Below are 17842 nucleotides of genomic sequence, written 5' to 3' on the forward strand. Positions count from 1 at the left end.
GGCCACTTGTCAGTGTGCGTGTTCTGTGTAGATGGCAGCAGTAGTAGAATCGGTAGAGTTTTAACTAGCTGACCAAAACTGCTGCACAACTAAAGTAGAATGGGAAAGGTAGCCAAAAATAAAAATCCCCGAAGACATGTGGTATGAATGAGGCGTTAACAGTATCGTCTGTCTTACACTATCCTGTTGAGCTGTACTACTACCTTATGTAGACATAGCCAAAGTGATTCCTTGGTTATGTGTCACCTTTGATAATTGCTATTGGCCAACTAAATGTTTAGTGTCAGTCAGACAAAAAAAAAAAAAGTTCAATGTAAATGGAACAAACAGTGCAATAGTTTCCAGGCAAAAATATTTAGAAGCATCCTTCTAGCTATCAACATGAGAGAACTGGCCAACTTTCAGTGTTAGGAGAAAAAGAAAAACAAAAGCAAAACAAAACAAATAAACAACAACAAAAAAGCAAACTCTGTTTCCATTCAAATGGTAATTTGTTGGGTTTTGTTTGTTTGTTTGTTTGTTTGTTTAATATAGCATTACCAATCTTATGCAGGATGGGGGAAAAAAAAATTGTTTTCTGTTTTCCTTCCTTACTTTTAAAAGCAGAGTCAGGGAAGTTCAAGTTAATTTTCAAGACATGAAAGCTGATTGTTGCATCAGCTTCAGGGAATTTTACAGATCAGATTTGTATATCAAATATACAAAATATTTGATATTGTGTGTAATACACATTTAAGTTTTAAAGAACATCTATAGATGAGGTTTCAAAGATAAGCAACAACGTAAAAGATTTGCAGGTGTTTCATCCAGAAAATAGGATGTCCTTCTCGGGTCTTTAGACACACTTCATCTTATTTCTCTTGTGGGAGTATTTCTGTACAGCATTAAGCAACAGTCACGTATTCTGTATATATGTGTATGTTATGTACATATGCTTTATATGCAGATCTTATACATATAATAAGATCTCTCGGCCAAGAGTTCAGTGGAGTTTGTTCTGTGAACAGCCATGTTTTGAAGGTTAAAATTTATAATTGAACATATTAACCTATTTCTTAACCAAACTGAATATATGCTACTGTAACCATAAGGTTTCAAAGAATCAAGAAGACATTGATTTCTATGGAAACTTTGACTTGTACAAGATTCTGCATTCACAATATATTGCTTTTACAGTGTTTCATTCTGGCAGGCTCTAAATGTCTTTCTCTAGCTATATTGTGAATTGGGCCTGGGTTATGGAATATTATAGTAAGGGCCCCTGGAATTCCTCAATCCCTCAAATCTTTGCAGGAAGATTAAATGAATTCTGCAGCAGGTTTTTCTAGGTTCTATAGTAATAACATCCAAGCTGTCTAGACTTTTGTTCTTTTGAGTCTATAGTTGTACTGTCACATAACTAATTAAAGAAAGTTCGCACATATATACAGGTTACAGTTTCTGGTCATTTACTGAAGAGTCTACCCTGGAAGCCTTAGGTTTTAGCCATCATATGAAAAATTAAGGATATTGATGTTCATAGCACTGGTCATGTTATTCTTTTATCTCCATTTAGGTAGTTGTATTTAAAAGCTAGTTATCCATATAAGCATGTAAGAAATTCTTATTTTGTCCAGGATATGAATCTTGAGAGTTCCTTCTGAGCCTTTGATATGTAAATTATGCATTTAAGTAATTCCTGCATTATTTTAATTCCTGCATTATTTTTCATTGTTGTGGTTTTTTTTAGTTCAGTTGGAAGAAGAAAAGTATTTTTCTTCTGATTATTTTATAATAAGAAACTGCAACTTGATTTCTAAGCTCTCGTCCTGTCACATTGTTATGCAGCATCCTAGATGCATAACAAACAAACAAACAAACAAAAACTTCACAAAATGTGTTTTTACTCCCGTGAAAAGGTCCAGAGTTTCTCAAGAAATATTTACCTCATATTCCTTGGATAAAGGTCACTTTCACCTTGCAGTTATTGTTTTTTTAAGCTTTCTGTAAAACTGATGTGCCAAACATCTGTCTGTACAACTGAACTGTCTACGGTTCTTGCAGAGCTAGGGAAATAGACTATAAACATTTTAATACTGGAAGGAGAAAAATAAACACACACACACACACACACAAAACAAACACCAGTTTTAGCTCTAATTCATTCACAAGGCATGATTGCCCTTACAGCCTTGTAAAAACTTCATACTTTCACATTTTTAATAATGCTGGCAGGTGATATCAGAGATGGTTCTCATCAATGATAGAGACCTTTAGTTGATAAAGAGACTATAAATGGACTACATTATGGTCGTACTTCTCTAATATACCATATTTAGAAAGTATTAGTAATATTATATAGTTAAGAGGAAAAGAGAATTTTCTTTAATGCTTCAATAAAATATATAATAAAGATAAGATTTATTAAGTCATAATTAAGATAATAAGGAGACATTAACATTTATTGCTTATAATGATATAATAACATTCCTTACGACTGAGACCCTCAATGATTTACAACATTGAGAGTCAGATACCGTATCTAATTGTCAATTTTCTTTATTCTGATATTTCTGTGGCATCTAACAAAAGTTCTGAAAAGGTAGAATCAAATATAGGGATAACTATCATGAGGCTAACCAAAGCAATAATTACAAGAGAAATTTAATCTGTAAAATTGTGAAAAGAACATGGCAGCCTATTGCTTTCCTGCAAATTGTCTCCATTTCATTTTTTATTAGACAAATTATCTTTTTTCTTTTTTTTTGTGTGTTCTGAAGTGTTTGATATTAGGAGAGTGTTTTCAGTGTGGATAGCTCACCCAGTTCATTAACTACTTAGTGAGGTGTGTTTTTTCTACCAAACCTGGAAATACCTGTACAGAAACTCTTATTCTGTGATGTCACTGTGGAATGTCTGACATTCACAGAAGAATTTTCAACAGATGAATTAACCACATACTTATTCATAGCTGAGCTCTTCCTTGTTGTAGAAAAATTAGAGTGAGTGTGCCAATGCTCCAATAGGAACATTCAAAAAATTTGAGCATATTCTCCCACCCTTGAAGCTCTGAAGTCTTGTTCTTCACATTTGCTTTGGCATGCCACAAAGACACTCTAAAGTAGTGAAAGTTTCCTCAGATCTAATCAAATCCTTTTAACAGTCTTGGAGCACTCTGCAAAGAGCAGCTTACATGATGCAGTACCTTTTGGAGTAATGCCACAAAAGTAATCTCTCTGTATTGTGTTGGCATACTAGGTGTAACTGATGGGTACATTATTTTATGATTCTCAGGGAGCTTATTCCATATAACCATGAGACTGAGACTGGTTCAAAAGACTGTGATTTTAATTATTAATTTAACATCCCCAAAATGTTAAAACATGCATAGTTTTTAACCATTTCTGTACCATATTGGGATAGATTACTCAATTACACATTGACTTTGTGAGTTTTTTATTGTATTTGACACCAACTTTGTGTCTATTTCCATAAAGTATTTACGATCCAAACTGAATGTTAAATCTCCAATTTGACCCATTTTAGTTAAAAGAGGTACTTCTACGTTTAATGTTAGGTAGACTTAATTACGTTGCTGAATGTTTCCTTTTACCTGTGGGCAATTTAGGCAGAGATCTAGATCTCAACTTTCTTATTTCCAATATGCAATAACATTAAATATCCAATAAACAATGCTTAAAAACCATTATAATAATTGTTATCCAGGATAAAAATTGTTGTAAGGAAACACATTTTTCTTCTAAATAGGCTGTCAGCACTTTTCCAGACAAATTAAACAATGCACATTGTTAGAAACAGTAACATGAAAAAGTTGCTGTGTATTTGTCTGATGCCTCACCAGAAGTTCTCTATCCCAGCCTTTTACTTTCACTGACATCTAGTCCTCCTGGAAGACTGACTCAATAGTGTCAGCAAACAGTTGATTTGTAAAATGCACTATATATCATCTGTAGATCTTTTCATATTTGTAGATAACAGATTGTAATCCAGAATTAGTTGTGACATTAGGAACAAGCCCATCTCCTGACACTTCTCTTCTTATTACTCTGCCCTCTCTTTTTCTCGTACATCAGGGATTTCTAATTCTTTCCCTGCTTTTGTGTCCAGCCGTTCCCATTGTCTACAGTAAGTGCAGGTTATGTATCTTAAGCTCACATAATATCCCCACAAAGGAATCAGTAACTTTTATTGGTTTTGAAAATTAACTTCCTTTTATTTCAATGTATTTTGCTTGGATTTGGTAAAATTTGGTGGAGAACAAGAAGGATTATGAAACTTTGTAACTGCATTACTTTATTTTGCATCTTACCCTTAATTTTATGGTAAAATAAATGAAACTTCTTCTAAAGAGAAAAAAAATTACTCAACTGAATTCACTGGAATTGGTTAACTTTTTTTTTTTTCTAGTATATATGCTTTCAGGCTTATTTGTCTTGTTAGAACCTCAGCTTTCCTTTTCTGGGAAAAATCCATGATGAGGAAGCCTATAAAATTGCTTGAGCAGGCTACACCAACAAAGGTAGTCATGACAATTTTGTAGGGAAGGAAATGGAACTATTCTATACAGACAGTTGCCTTTTTATGCCTTTTTTTTCTTTTCTGTATACGTTTTTCAGAGTACTGCTAGTTGCTTTAAGGATGCTCAAATGTATTTGTGAATCTAACCCCGTTTTCCTATCTCCTTCCTCATCTGTTTGCCCTCTGTCTCTCATAATTTGTGTGAGAATTCCTTACATCACACAAGTTTTATAAAAGAGTAATATTATGCCCATATGCATATGTATTTAGGTACCTCACTGTTAATTTAGAGGTTAATTATTCAAATTTTTATTAACCCATGACTTCATTTATTCATATTTTCACTTAAAGTTTTTGGGGCTTGTGCAGGTAGATAATTAAGTGCCTAATTCATGACTCCAGGTCTTAAAGTATAACCAGTTTAAGTCTTTGTAATTTCTTCACAAAGAAGAAATTCTACAATTCCATTTCAGCCTCACAAAGTCAAGACTTCAAGAGGTTAAAATCAAAGAACGTGTTTGTGACTGATGTCATTCTGTGAAAATTTCTCAAAAAAAAAAAAAAAAAAGTGTAGATTTGTCAGACAAATACCTGTGACTACCTGATGACTAAGTCACAATAGTGAAATCCACAATAATTTCTGTGTGCTGAGATGACTGATTTGATCTGAAAGGAAAGTTCTTCACTGACTAGTGAGTCTGCATTGTCAATGCATCACATACAAATACTCAAAAAAGCTATTTAATTAGCAAAGACAAAATTGAAAACAAGCAAAAAAAAAAAAAAAAAAAAAAAAACAACAAAAACTGAAAAACAGTGCTTTTATAGGAGATCTTGAAAGAAAAAGAGGAAAATTAGCATTTGAGATGCCAAATATAAAATCAATCAGTTCCTTAGTTAACTTATCACACATGAATAGCCAGTAGCATTTCATGTATAATATGCAAGACTTCTGAGGGCCTCCCTCTATGTGGACCCATGACAGGCAGACAGGCGGGGCTGGGAAGTACAGTCAATGGATCAGGAACAGCTTTAAGCAATTAGGAACATCTAAGCCAAGTGGTAACAGCATGCTGAGTGCTTCTTGCAAGCACACAATCCAACAAAAGCCAGTGCCAAAATTCCATGGCATTCAAGATCAGCACAAAGCAAGCTCCAACAAAATACTGGCTATCTTCCCCTGACTGGGTTCTCTTAGCATATTGTACTAAACAGACATCAGTGTCAGGAGCAGTTTCTGCATTACTTACGTTAGCTGGCACACTGTGTACTGTACACTGGTCTGTATGGGCAACTTAGAAAGCTGTGTATGTTCAGAGGCATACAGCAAGACAAGGACCTGAGCTCAACAGATGGGGGCTCCACGTATCCTTTGGTAATGGTTGGTCAAAAAGAGTTACCTCTTCTGTCTTTTGGTTGCTAGTTCTTTATATCTTATTCTTCTACTTAACGTAGTTTTAATTTGGCTGGGTGAAAGAGGAAGGGCAGAGCATTTTGAATCACTCAGTGGTAGAGAAAGGGATTACATAGCCCAGACTGACTGACTATGGGACATCTCAAAGCACTCAGCTGTACTCCTGAGGGATTTGTATAAAGAATCAACAGGGAAATTTCTCTGTACGTACAGCAGGTCTTGTAGGAAGGTGTCCAACTAAGGAAGCATTAATGAGCAGAGATAAAATGAAAGAGACAGCCCAGCACCACTGACATGGGAACAGATATTAATCTGAGAAACACTTAACTATGTAAAGTAAAATGAGTTGAGAGTGTTATAGCAAACAGATTTGTAATGTATAGCCATTATATGCTAAGAAATTAAGTATTTCATATTTTATGTTAAGATAGTAAAATATAGAACTAGGAAAATAGGAGAGAGTTTTGGTTTTTATTTTTTATTTTTTTCCAATTAGGGTTTTCTATGCTTGTTTCTGTCATTTCTCTTTTTGAAAGGAAGGAGCATTCCAAACTATGCTTTCCTATTTTAAGATATTCTCCAGTTTTGATAATTTGTTAAAGGGTGCTATTCTGAGAGGTTTAAAGTGATTTTGGAAATACTGAGGTAATTTTGAATTTTTCTAGTTCTACATTTCCACCAGTTATGATGTTTTCTCCATAAAGAAAGAACATGCAGAAGTGTACTAACAAAGTTATTCCTTTACCCTCTTCTTGTTAAAAAGAAAATTAAATTACATTAGAAGTATATAAAAGCTTAACACACACCCCCCTTCCTTATGGGGAAATACAGTGGGAGATTGAAGTTAATACGTTTTGACCTAGAACATGTGCCAATTTTCAACAACCTTATTTTTATGACAGCATTTGAAGCTCCTGAATGAGGAAATTTATAGTGGAAATCTTGGCAGGAATTTACCTAACACTGTTTAAATGGTACCACTATGTTAAGAAATACACTGAATACCAGACAGCTTTCTGTGGAAAATGATAAACATAAAAAAACATACAAGGCCACTGTAGGGGATCTCAGCAAAGCCATTTTTATTATCCAGTATAGTGGGTCTCTTTAGTATGATGTTTTTTTTTACACATGATATATGGGCATAGAGATGAAAATAACATTTGTTAGCTATAATTTTTTTTTTTCAACAAACTATATATTGTGTATTTACACAGTGCTTACCTCTTTATTTTTTATTCCAAGAACTGTGTGTCTGGTACAGCCTTTTTTTATTTTATTTCCCCTCATTTTTTTTAGAGTTCAGATGTGATGGAAACTCTCAGAATTATACTGTTGATCACTTGCATGCTGAGCTGCATGCTGGTAGTAGGAAGTGCCCTGAATTAAATCTTAGGAATTTAGACTGGTTCCCAGTGAAGAAGTAAACAAACAGCATGAAAATGATGGAGCAGGAGTTACACCTTCCACCCTCTCCTTTCCAAGCCCGACAGCATGTTCAGCCAGAATTTTACACTTAGTGCTGTGAACTATAATTAGGATGTCATTCAGAACAGTTGAAAAAATTAAGTAGATAAGTTGCATATAAACACAAATGTTAATATAATATTTAATAAATGTATAATGCACCTAGTTTTGTTTTCTAAATGAAAAGTCTTCTGATGCAGACAACCTTTGTTTTTTATTTATTTTTATTTTTATTTTTTAATTTAATCTGTATATGCTTTCCTGCAGGGTGAGATCCAGCAGCTGTTGATTATAGCTGACCCCAGAGCTGCATATGACTATTGTGAGCATTATAGCCCAGACTGTGATTCCCCGGTGCCCAATGCTGCTCAGGCTCAAGATCCTCAAGTTGATGAGGTGAGTAATCAGTCATGTATTACGAGATTTATTGCACATTAGTGGTTGTGCTGCATACAAGTTACCCAGGGAGCATTTAATTACAGCTAAATGGCATGCATTGTTCCAGACATGAGGAAGGAAGGTTGCAGGAGTACATTAGTTTTTGCTATGCACTCATTTATGTCGAGCGTTTGAAGGAACTTATCACATTAGTATTCGAATAACCAGTTTGCTCAACGGAGTTGAACTGTAATTCTTTAAAGAAGATAACAATACACATTTGCCAAGTTGTACCTATTTGTTCCCCCTGTGTACTGTTGGGATTTCGCTGGTGATGAGTGAAAACCCTCAAATACCACAGTTGAAAGATATGGGTGATATGAGTATTCTGGAACTGTGAAATATTTCTGCTAGAATTGTCATGTATTCTAATGATCTGTGACCAGTACATAAATGCAAGTACACACAATTATTTTGGCTAGCTCCACTGGTGGTAGCAGGTAAATGTCAACAGGGATGAAATAGAATCTGATTTTTTTTTCCTCAGGCAATGAAAAATGTTCACAGAAAATGTTTGTCACTGTAGACAGGTCTCACAACCATAAACTAAGTAATTTACTTAACGGCAAGACAGTCCCTTAGATTAGACCTCTCATGCATAAGGTCATACATTTTCCATATACTTGTAATAATATTGTTCTCATACTTCTGCTGCGAAGTGGAAAGCTTTTGCAAAAGGTAGTTAGTCTTAATTGAACTTGGCTCTGGACAGTTGGTATGCACTCAACTGTGTGTGATCTGATGGGTTGTTGTTACTGATTGCTCAGGAGATCAGTATTAAAAACTTGTTGAATTGTTCTCAGATGACTGCTTTGAGCCAATTTTGAGACAGAACTTTTCCTAAATGTATTTATTTGCTGTTACTATTTATTCCATCTGACTGAAAATCATGTCATCAGTTGTAAACGTCCACGTGGCCCAGAACTTACATGTAGTTTAAAGGGACTCCCACATTCATTGCACTTGAGGTGCAGTTCAAGATGTGTCAATTACACATTGGCAGAGGCCTTCACATTACATTATGGTACATGAAGTCTTTTTTGTCTGTGAGTGCTATTTAAACCTTCTGTCTGTGTGGTTGGCTATGTAGATCTCCATGCGTCTCCTTTTGTGTTCCGAAATAGATCAGGCTGAAAGCACATTGTTGGTGTTTTATGGGAAGAAAACAAAAGATAACAATCTTTTTTTTTTTTTTTTTTTTTTCCTCATCATTTAATTTTAAAGTTATTTGAGATTTTTGCTGGGAAACTCTTCTGGGCTTTGCTGCTGTGCATCTTGGGACTCTGATCCTTTTTTCTGTTTCCTGTGTGAAGACCTGGAAGGTTTGAATAGGCTAGTGCTTTGCTATTTTGAAGTAAGACCAAAGAGGAGTCAGTCTAATAAACTGCTTTTTTGGGGAAAGGTTGTTAAAATCACCCCTTGTTATCTTTCTTTAACAGGAATATATCTTAATACTTAAAATATATTAACTAAGTGGGATGTACTGTCATATCCAAACTGACATCAAATCCTAAGTAGATGTTAACATGTCTTAAACATATAACCAATAACCCCAAGCAGAGCTACAGGCTGGGAGAGGAATGGTTGGAAAGCTGCCAGGCAGAGAAGGTCCTGGGAGTGATGGTGGATAGTCGGCTGAATATGAGCCAGCAGTGTGCTCAGGTGGCCAAGAAGGCCAACGGCATCCTGGCTTGTATCAGGAACAGCGTGACCAGCAGGGCTAGGGAGGTGATCGTCCCCCTGTACTCAGCTCTGGTGAGGCCGCACCTCGAGTACTGTGTTCAGTTTTGGGCCCCTCGCTACAAGAAGGACATCGAGGTGCTTGAGCGGGTGCAGAGAAGGGCGACGAAGGTGGTGAGGGGCCTGGAGAACAAGTCCTACGAGGAGCGGCTGAGGGAGCTGGGCTTGTTCAGCCTGGAGAAGAGGAGGCTCAGGGGCGACCTTATCGCTCTCTATAGGTACCTCAAGGGAGGCTGTAGCGAGGTGGGGGTTGGCCTGTTCTCCCACGTGCCTGGTGACAGGACGAGGGGGAATGGGCTGAAGTTGAGCCAGGGGAGTTTTAGGTTAGATGTTAGGAAGAACTTCTTCACTGAAAGGGTTGTGAGGCACTGGAACAGGCTGCCCAGGGAAGTGGTGGAGTCACCATCCCTGGAAGTCTTCAAAAGACGTTTAGATGTAGAGCTTAGGGATATGGTTTAGTGGGGACTGTTAGCGTTAGGTTGGAGGTTGGACTCGATGACCTTGAGGTCTCTTCCAACCTAGAAATTCTGTGATTCTGTGATATTGTAGGTACTTGTTTGCTTTGACCACTAGTGATGGCAATAATGGTTCCTGTTATTCAGTGTAATGCACGTGGACAAGGCTTGGAATTCACAGAAACCAGTTGGGATCAGACAGTAGATTCAGAGTCTATTCCTTTGATTAAACAGGAATGAATAATTGTGAATAATTAAATTGTTAATAATTCAATTATTAACAATGAATACAGGTGAATTATTAGACTGTAATTTAGTGTTTCTAAAGGATGTACAACATGAATAAAATAGAGCAGGGACCATAAAGGATGCTAAATCTCATGCTGTCAAATATTATGCTTACATGTAAATATATTGAAGCTGTTTAACACTAGCATCAGTTGAGAGAGAACACTCATTTGAAGATCAAAACAAAAATAAGCCTTAATATAATTATAAAATCTATGTTTATTCACATATTATGTGCATATCATATAGAATGCCTAGTTACATATCAGATATCTGTTGAAAACAGTCTGTGAGCACCAAACAGGGAAAGGGAACCATAAAGCAATTGGTACAGTTCTCCTTGAGCATCATGAATAGACTTAATCTATAGCCCAATGAAGGAGCCACTGAAGTCAGGAAATATCTTACTATTAAGTTCAACAGCAATTGCAAAAATGTTCCTGGAGTTAGTGTTTTTAATGAATTTTTCTATATTTATTTTTTTTTACCCTGTGGTTACACATAGTTTCTGGGGGCACCTACAGAGGGGAAAAAAATAAAAAGAGGAAAAAAAATGTCTTAATTTGTAATGTAATATATTTAAGTCAGTTTAAAAAAAAAAAAAAAAAGCGAAGTTTTTTGTTTTTTTTTTAAGTGGTGAACCACCATTTCTGTTTGTTTCCATTTATTGTTCTGAGTGGTGGCTGAATCCCTTTGCTTTCTGAACTGAAGACACAATTTTCTTTTGCTATCTGTGAGTTTATAACATAAGTATGTATGAATATTGTCAACATAGTCAGTGAATCTTTTTTGACATGCGTAATAGTAATCTGAAGTAATCATATCCTCAATATTTGAGGTGTGGGGAATGTAAAATAGGTTAACTGACAGATTGAATTGCCCCAAATGACATAATTTTCTTCTAAAGGATAATAAAGCAGCTTATTAATGTAGGCTACTTCATAATTTTTTGAGATGCCCAGAAAAGCTGTGGATGTCCCACCAGTGGAATTGTTTGAGGCCAGGTTGGATGGGGCTGTGAGCAACCTGGTCTGGTGGGAGGTGTCCCTGCCTATGACAGGGGGGTTGAAATCATATGATCTTTAAGGTCCCTTACAACCCAAATCATGCTATGATTCTGTGTGGACTATAAGAAATGAAGCATGTCTTATTTCAGTAATGTAACATTACAGAAGAGAGCAATGCTGATTTTTTTTATTTTTATTTTTTAGAACTGTTGATTGCAAGGTTAATTCAAAAATTTATTAAAATGTATTATGTATGTAAATGTATTAAAAGATATATAATTACAAGTGGTCTATTAAAAGTTTGATAGTGATACTTGATATAATTTGCAGACTTAGACTTTCATAAAGCCTCTAATTTGTCAACATGGAGTGTCTGATTTAAAAAAAAAAAAAAAAAGCCATTGTATGATAAGGATAAAGTACTTGACAAACAGATCCAAATCTGGCTGCCTTATTTCAGAAACTGCTATAAGAAGAGTACCATCTCTGAGTTACCTTTTTAGTGGAGTTTAAGAGATGTGCTAGCAGTATAAAAGTAAGATGCTATTCAAATTTGTCATACTCTTGATATTGCAAAGTGGTAGATAGTGATGATAATACAACTAAAGGCCAAGTTACACACAGAAGAAAACAAAGAAATGTAGGGCAAATCTAGAGAACTGTATAACACACAGTGCAATGCAGCCTGCTTACATGTGATCACAAAAGCACCTTTTGCATGCTGCTGATTGTCCCCACCTATGGGCTTCATCTCCTGCCTGACCAGTGAAAGCAATTTTGGAGGTATATGATCTACCAGACTGGGATCCTAATCATGATGAAAGCCAACATGAAGATTTTACTGTTTGGCTAGACTGATTTCCTGGTTTGATCTTCCATGTTTTCACAAAAACCGTTCTGATAGACAGAAGGAAGTGAGAATACCAATCTAAAAACTAGGAAGGATTGTGGCTTTCAATGTCAGTTTTGGCTTAAGCCAGCAGAACCTTAAAATAGCTCTTGGATGGTACCCTCAGAAGACTGGATATTCAACTAGGGAAACAGTTTGCACTCAAAGCAAAAGTGTAGCAAAAAAGGGCAGCACATCTGGGTTTGTAAACAAAGGAATGAGAATACAGATCACAGAATGGTTGGGCAGTCTTACTCGGATGTAATGTTTCTTCTTTTATGCCGTTGATTAAAACTTTTACTAGAACATCACAGATCGTCTTGGTGTTTAGTCACCAAAACAAATATTTCAAAAATGGAAATGATTCTGATAAAAGCTACAGAATCGTTGTGATTTAGGGAACTGTAAAACTCAGTGCGATTGACCAGTCCACGTAATGACAAAAACTTGACAGGTTCCTCAGCATACGCAAAGAACCTTCACAAGAAGGAAATATGGACTGCAGACAAATGGAGGGAAAATAAAGAGAAGGAAAGTCTGATCCTTTCAGATAGGAAAGGATTGACTAAACTTTTTAGCAATGGAAGAACAAATGACCAACATGGTGTATCTCCAGGTATCTTCAAACTGAAGATAGATTGATGCCCTTTTGAAAGATAAGTTTAAGGAAATGTCATTTAAGTTTTGGTTGGCTCAGTTACAGGGTAACTAAGAAGTATTGAAGTTTGAAAGCATAAAGGAGTTAGTCAAGATGATCTAATAGTCCTTTCTGGCTTTACATCTCTGGGCCTTTGAATTATTGCAGACCAGAAAAAGAAACTGATATGTGGTTTAGAGAAAAGAATTAAATTATGTGATTGCAGAGCTTATTAATGTGTTTCCAGCATTGACTACAAAACACAAAGGAAGTGGTTGGCTTTTGTCCATGAAATAATAAATCACTTTTGTAGAGTTGCACCTAAGAAGCTAAAGAGGATTTCTCTTGATATCACACATCACTATAGTCTCCTGGCATGTCCATAGCCTGAGAATGCAGTTATTGTAAAAAGCTGGATGATTTTTAAACCAGTAAAGTAACAGCTGGAAAGAAGGTTTTGGCTAAGAAGATGTAGGTTTAAAGGCAAGATCCACAAAAGTACTTTGTTTAACTGAGTGTAATTAACATTGCTCTAGGCAATACTTGCTTCTGCAAAGGAGCAAACAGCCAAATGTAGAAGAAAATTTAAAATACCAAAGGTTGTGGTTTTGTGAGCATTTCTTGCACTAGCAGTGCTGGCTTAAATGCATTCTTTCCTTCTCTGTACTCATTTCCATCCCATGCCATCCTCCCAGCTCAGCTGGCAGAGTTGATCATGCATCTGTGGGGGGCAAGGGCTGAGATATTTCATCTAGACTAAAAATAATTTATCAACCATAAAATGGAGGAAAATAATGAAACATATTGTATTTATGGATTATAATAGAACATTCTGTAGAATTAATTGACACAGTAAATGAGCCTGAGGCTCACATTATTGCAAGATCAGGAGTATAATAGAATCATTAAGGTTGGAAAAGACCTTCAAAATCGTTTGATCCAGCCATACCCTACCACCATAATCACCTGTTAGACTATGTTCCTAAGCACCACATTCAGCCATCTCTTGAACACTCCCAGGGCTGATGACTTCACCACCTCAGTGGGCAACCCATTCCTGCACCTGACTACTCTTACTGAGAAGAAATGTCTCCTAATTTTCAATCTGAACCTCCGCTGGCACAACTTGAGGCCATTCCTTCTAGTTATATCATTAGTTAGCTGTGAGAAGAGGCTGACCCCCAGCTCCCCACACATTATTTTCAGGTAGTTATACAGAGCAATAAGGTCTCCCCTGAGCCTCCTCTTCTCCAGATTAAACAATCCCAGTTCCTTCAGCCACTCCTTACAGGACTGGTGTTCCAGGCCCTTCACCAGCTTTGTAGCCCTAATAATAGTTGCATTTGAAACAAAGTTGGGGTTTGTCTCAAGTGGATTAGCTTAAAAGGTTGACTCTGTTTTCATATGTAGATTTATCAAACACTAATTTAGAATTAGAGTGACCTTACTGATGATCTCAAATGCTGCACTGAATTTTTCTTTTTGCATATTCTTTTCACATTAGGATCAGATTTAAAATGCAGTTTGGGTCATGCAGCAGAGAACATTTCAATTCCTACTTTTTACTTGTGGGTTCCCTTCATCCCTAAATTAAGTGCTGGGGTCATCCTAAATCAAGTTGAGGAAGAATCAACCATTTCACAATGGGATTCACAAAACCAGCAAACTCAAAGACGTTGACCTAGCCAGCCTACAAATGGAGGGCGTATCTTAAATTCCACCCTGCTCTACAGGCTTTTTCAGCTGTGCTGTTCTGATCCCTAGGCTATACTCATACCTGCCTAAGGTCAACCTCCTGCCTTCTCTGCCGTCATTTCTCCCGTCCTATGGTGGGGGTTAGGTAGGAGTGATCTAAGGACTTCAGGGTCCTTGGACTGTGCATTGGAGCTAGGTGCTGTATCTCCCATTCCATTTTAATTGCATCAGCTGCTTTCTGGATTCAAGTAGCTGTGATACATGTCTAAACAAGGTCCATTTAACTGGGTAAGCTTTGACTACCTTTTGTGTATAGGCTCTGCAGAAATCTGTTGAATTTGGCTGTTTGCCAGGACTGTGGGGGTTTCTGTGAGCAGTTTAGGCTCAGCCATTAGAACAGAAATTCACATGGGTGACTTTCATCTGCAGAATGCTTTTATTCCTCTGTGTTTAGGTCGTTTCATCAGACCTATGTGTCATTCAGTTTGGAATTTGAAAACATGAAAGTGCTAGAGTAATAATAAATAGGTTAACAGTTGTATCCACACACTTTATTTTTTTCTTTATTATCATTTATTTCCACTTTGAAGACACGCTTTAACTGAAATAAGTGTATAGCTTACTTGCAGATAGCTAGGTATGAATCTCCATAACTTTTCAAGTACAGAATGATGACCTCAGCTGTTACCTCTACGCCAAAAATTGTTGCTTAGTAGTTACTTAAAAAATTGTGCTTCTGGAGTAAAAAGAAAGGGTATCTGAGTGTAGAAAATAGTCATACAGTCATACAGCAAGGGAGAGAACTTCCCAAATGGCAGCACCAAACCAAATTATTACTTGATGAACACAACTCTCAGTTCTCAGAAATTCCAAGAAAAGTCATTGTATTTGATTTACAATAGGGTTGAGGCTGCCAAATCTTCTGAGGAACGTATTATATCCTGAAATATATCCATTAAGTGTTGAATATTATTATCTTCTGTCAAAAGAGAGTAGCTAAGGAGTTCAGATTTTTTTGGTACGATTAAATAGCTTTTGAATAGGGATAATTAAACCACAAACAAACTGGCTGAGAACTTTAGAATATAATCATAATAGTGCATTAGCATTATTTCAGTCTAGTGTGATGGTCCTTTGACCATGCAAATTTTGGAGGGTTTTTAGGTAAAGAAAGCAAAGTAAGGCACAAAGAGCTGCAAACAAGTAGGCAGAGGAAATGAGCAAGAAATGAGTTCTCTGCACTGGACTGTTATCCTTCCATCTTAGAATTTTATAACAATAAAATCTGATGGTTAACAATATTGATTGAATGTCTGAATGAAATGTTGGCATGAATTACTATGGAGCTACTGGTAGTATCCATTCGTATACGTTGCATGGTTTATGAAGATACTAGCAAGTTTGGTTGAAAGTGTATTTGGGAGAAATGAACCTTCTGTGTTGTTTTTATTTAAGCTTCTTGCTCTATTCTGTTGTTTGTTTGTTTGTTTTCCCTAGAGATTGTTTTTTTTTGTTTTGTTTTTTATACTGAGGCTTATTATTATCGCTATTTTGGTAACCATTGCATTTGTTTCATGCTGAACATATAATTAGATTTTAAGAATCAAATATGGGAATGAAATTACATTAAAAAATGTCAGTAATACTTTTCCTCAGGAAGTTATGTGCCTATGCTTCTCTTATAAATACCTCATGAATAGTCTGGCTGCTGTCTTGTTTTCACAACCCTTTCTACTATAAATGGAAGTATATTTATTTCAGTTCTCATTCAATCACATATGCTTGGCTAGCTTGCAGAAATTAGATCAAGGAAAGACAAGGTCAGTCTTCATTTTCCTTGATGTTGGATATTACATTTTGTAGAGTGTCATCAGGTCTAATTTTCAATGGCCCCAGTTATCAGGCTTTCAGATCTTCTCTTGGAAGATTCTTCTGCAACCCCATAAATCATACTGTCTGATTTTTGCTGAAGAAATTGCTCTCCAAAAGAACTCCCCTTCATTTATTTTGGATCTATCCCAAACTAACAGATTACATGAAGAAATTAAATGTTTCATAGAATCATAGAATATCCTGAGTTGGAAGGGACCCTTAAGGATCATCAAGTCCAACTCTTGACACCGCACAGGTCTACCCAAAAGTTCAGACCATGTGACTAAGTGCACAGTCCAATCTCTTCTTAAATTCAGACAGGCTCGGTGCAGTGACCACTTCCCTGGGGAGCCTGTTCCAGTGTGCAACCACCCTCTCTGTGAAGAACCCCCTCCTGATGTCAAGCCTAAATTTCCCCTGCCTCAGCTTAACCCCGTTCCCGCGGGTCCTGTCACTGGTGTTAATGGAGAAAAGGTCTCCTGCCTCTCGACACCCCCTTGTAGACTGTGATGAGGTCTCCCCTCAGCCTCCTCTTCTCCAGGCTGAACAGGCCCAGTGACCTCAGCCATTCTTTGTACGTCTTCCCCTCCAGGCCTTTCACCATCTTCGCAGCCCTCCTCTGGACACTCTCCAACAGTTTCATGTCTTTTTTATACTGTGGTGCCCAGAACTGCACACAGTACTCGAGGTGAGGCCGCACCAGCGCAGAGTAGAGCAGGACAATCACCTCCCTTGACCCACTAGTGATGCCGTGCTTGATGCACCCCAGGCACACTGCTGGCTCATATTCAACTTGCTGTCTACCATGACCCCCAGATCCCTCTCTTCTAGGCTGCTCTCCAGCGTCTCATCGCCCAGTCTGTACGTGCAGCCAGGGTTTCCCCGTCCCAGGTGCAGGACCCGGCACTTGCTCTTATTGAACTTCATGCGGTTGGTGATCGCCCAGCTCTCCAACCTATCCAGATCCCTCTGCAAGGCCTTTCCACCCTCATTCGAGTCCACAACTCCTCCAAGTTTGGTGTCATCAGCAAACTTGCTCAAAATACCTTCTATTCCTACATCCAGATTGTTTATAAAAATATTGAAAAGTACCGGCCCTAAAATGGAGCCTTGAGGGACCCCACTGGTGACCGCCCGCCAGCCTGACGCAGCCCCGTGTTTGCCTTTAAGAAATTAACCTTGGTAAAGTAAAGATACATATGGCTCCCAAATACATCCAACTTGAAGGTTTCAGGCATCCTTTCAGACCACGATAATTTAGTGTCCTTTCTTTCAGGTGTTTGATCAGAACCACGAGTTTTCTGAACAATATGAAGATATAGGAAAATATGTTTATTTTCAATCATGTTTAGAACTGCAGTTAGCTAACTTATCAGGTGTTAAAAATAGTGATCTTCCTAACATTGTCTTTCTTTGTATAGA

General features: G+C 37.1%; 1 protein-coding gene across 3 annotated transcripts in view; it reads left to right on the plus strand.

The window, feature by feature from the left end:
- The window catches only part of COL11A1 (collagen type XI alpha 1 chain), a gene marked incomplete at both ends in the record, with an annotated part of 142556 nt that overhangs the window by 24822 nt on the left and 99892 nt on the right, over positions 1-17842 (plus strand). For all 3 annotated transcript variants that reach the window (XM_084291221.1, XM_084291223.1, XM_084291222.1), the window contains one exon: positions 7667-7795. In XM_084291221.1, coding sequence (XP_084147347.1) covers positions 7667-7795 — 129 coding nt within the window. The remainder of the gene's footprint in view (positions 1-7666; positions 7796-17842) is intronic.

Source organism: Netta rufina (genome assembly GCF_964035555.1).
Source record: "Netta rufina genome assembly, chromosome: 8".
Taxonomy (NCBI): domain Eukaryota; kingdom Metazoa; phylum Chordata; class Aves; order Anseriformes; family Anatidae; genus Netta; species Netta rufina.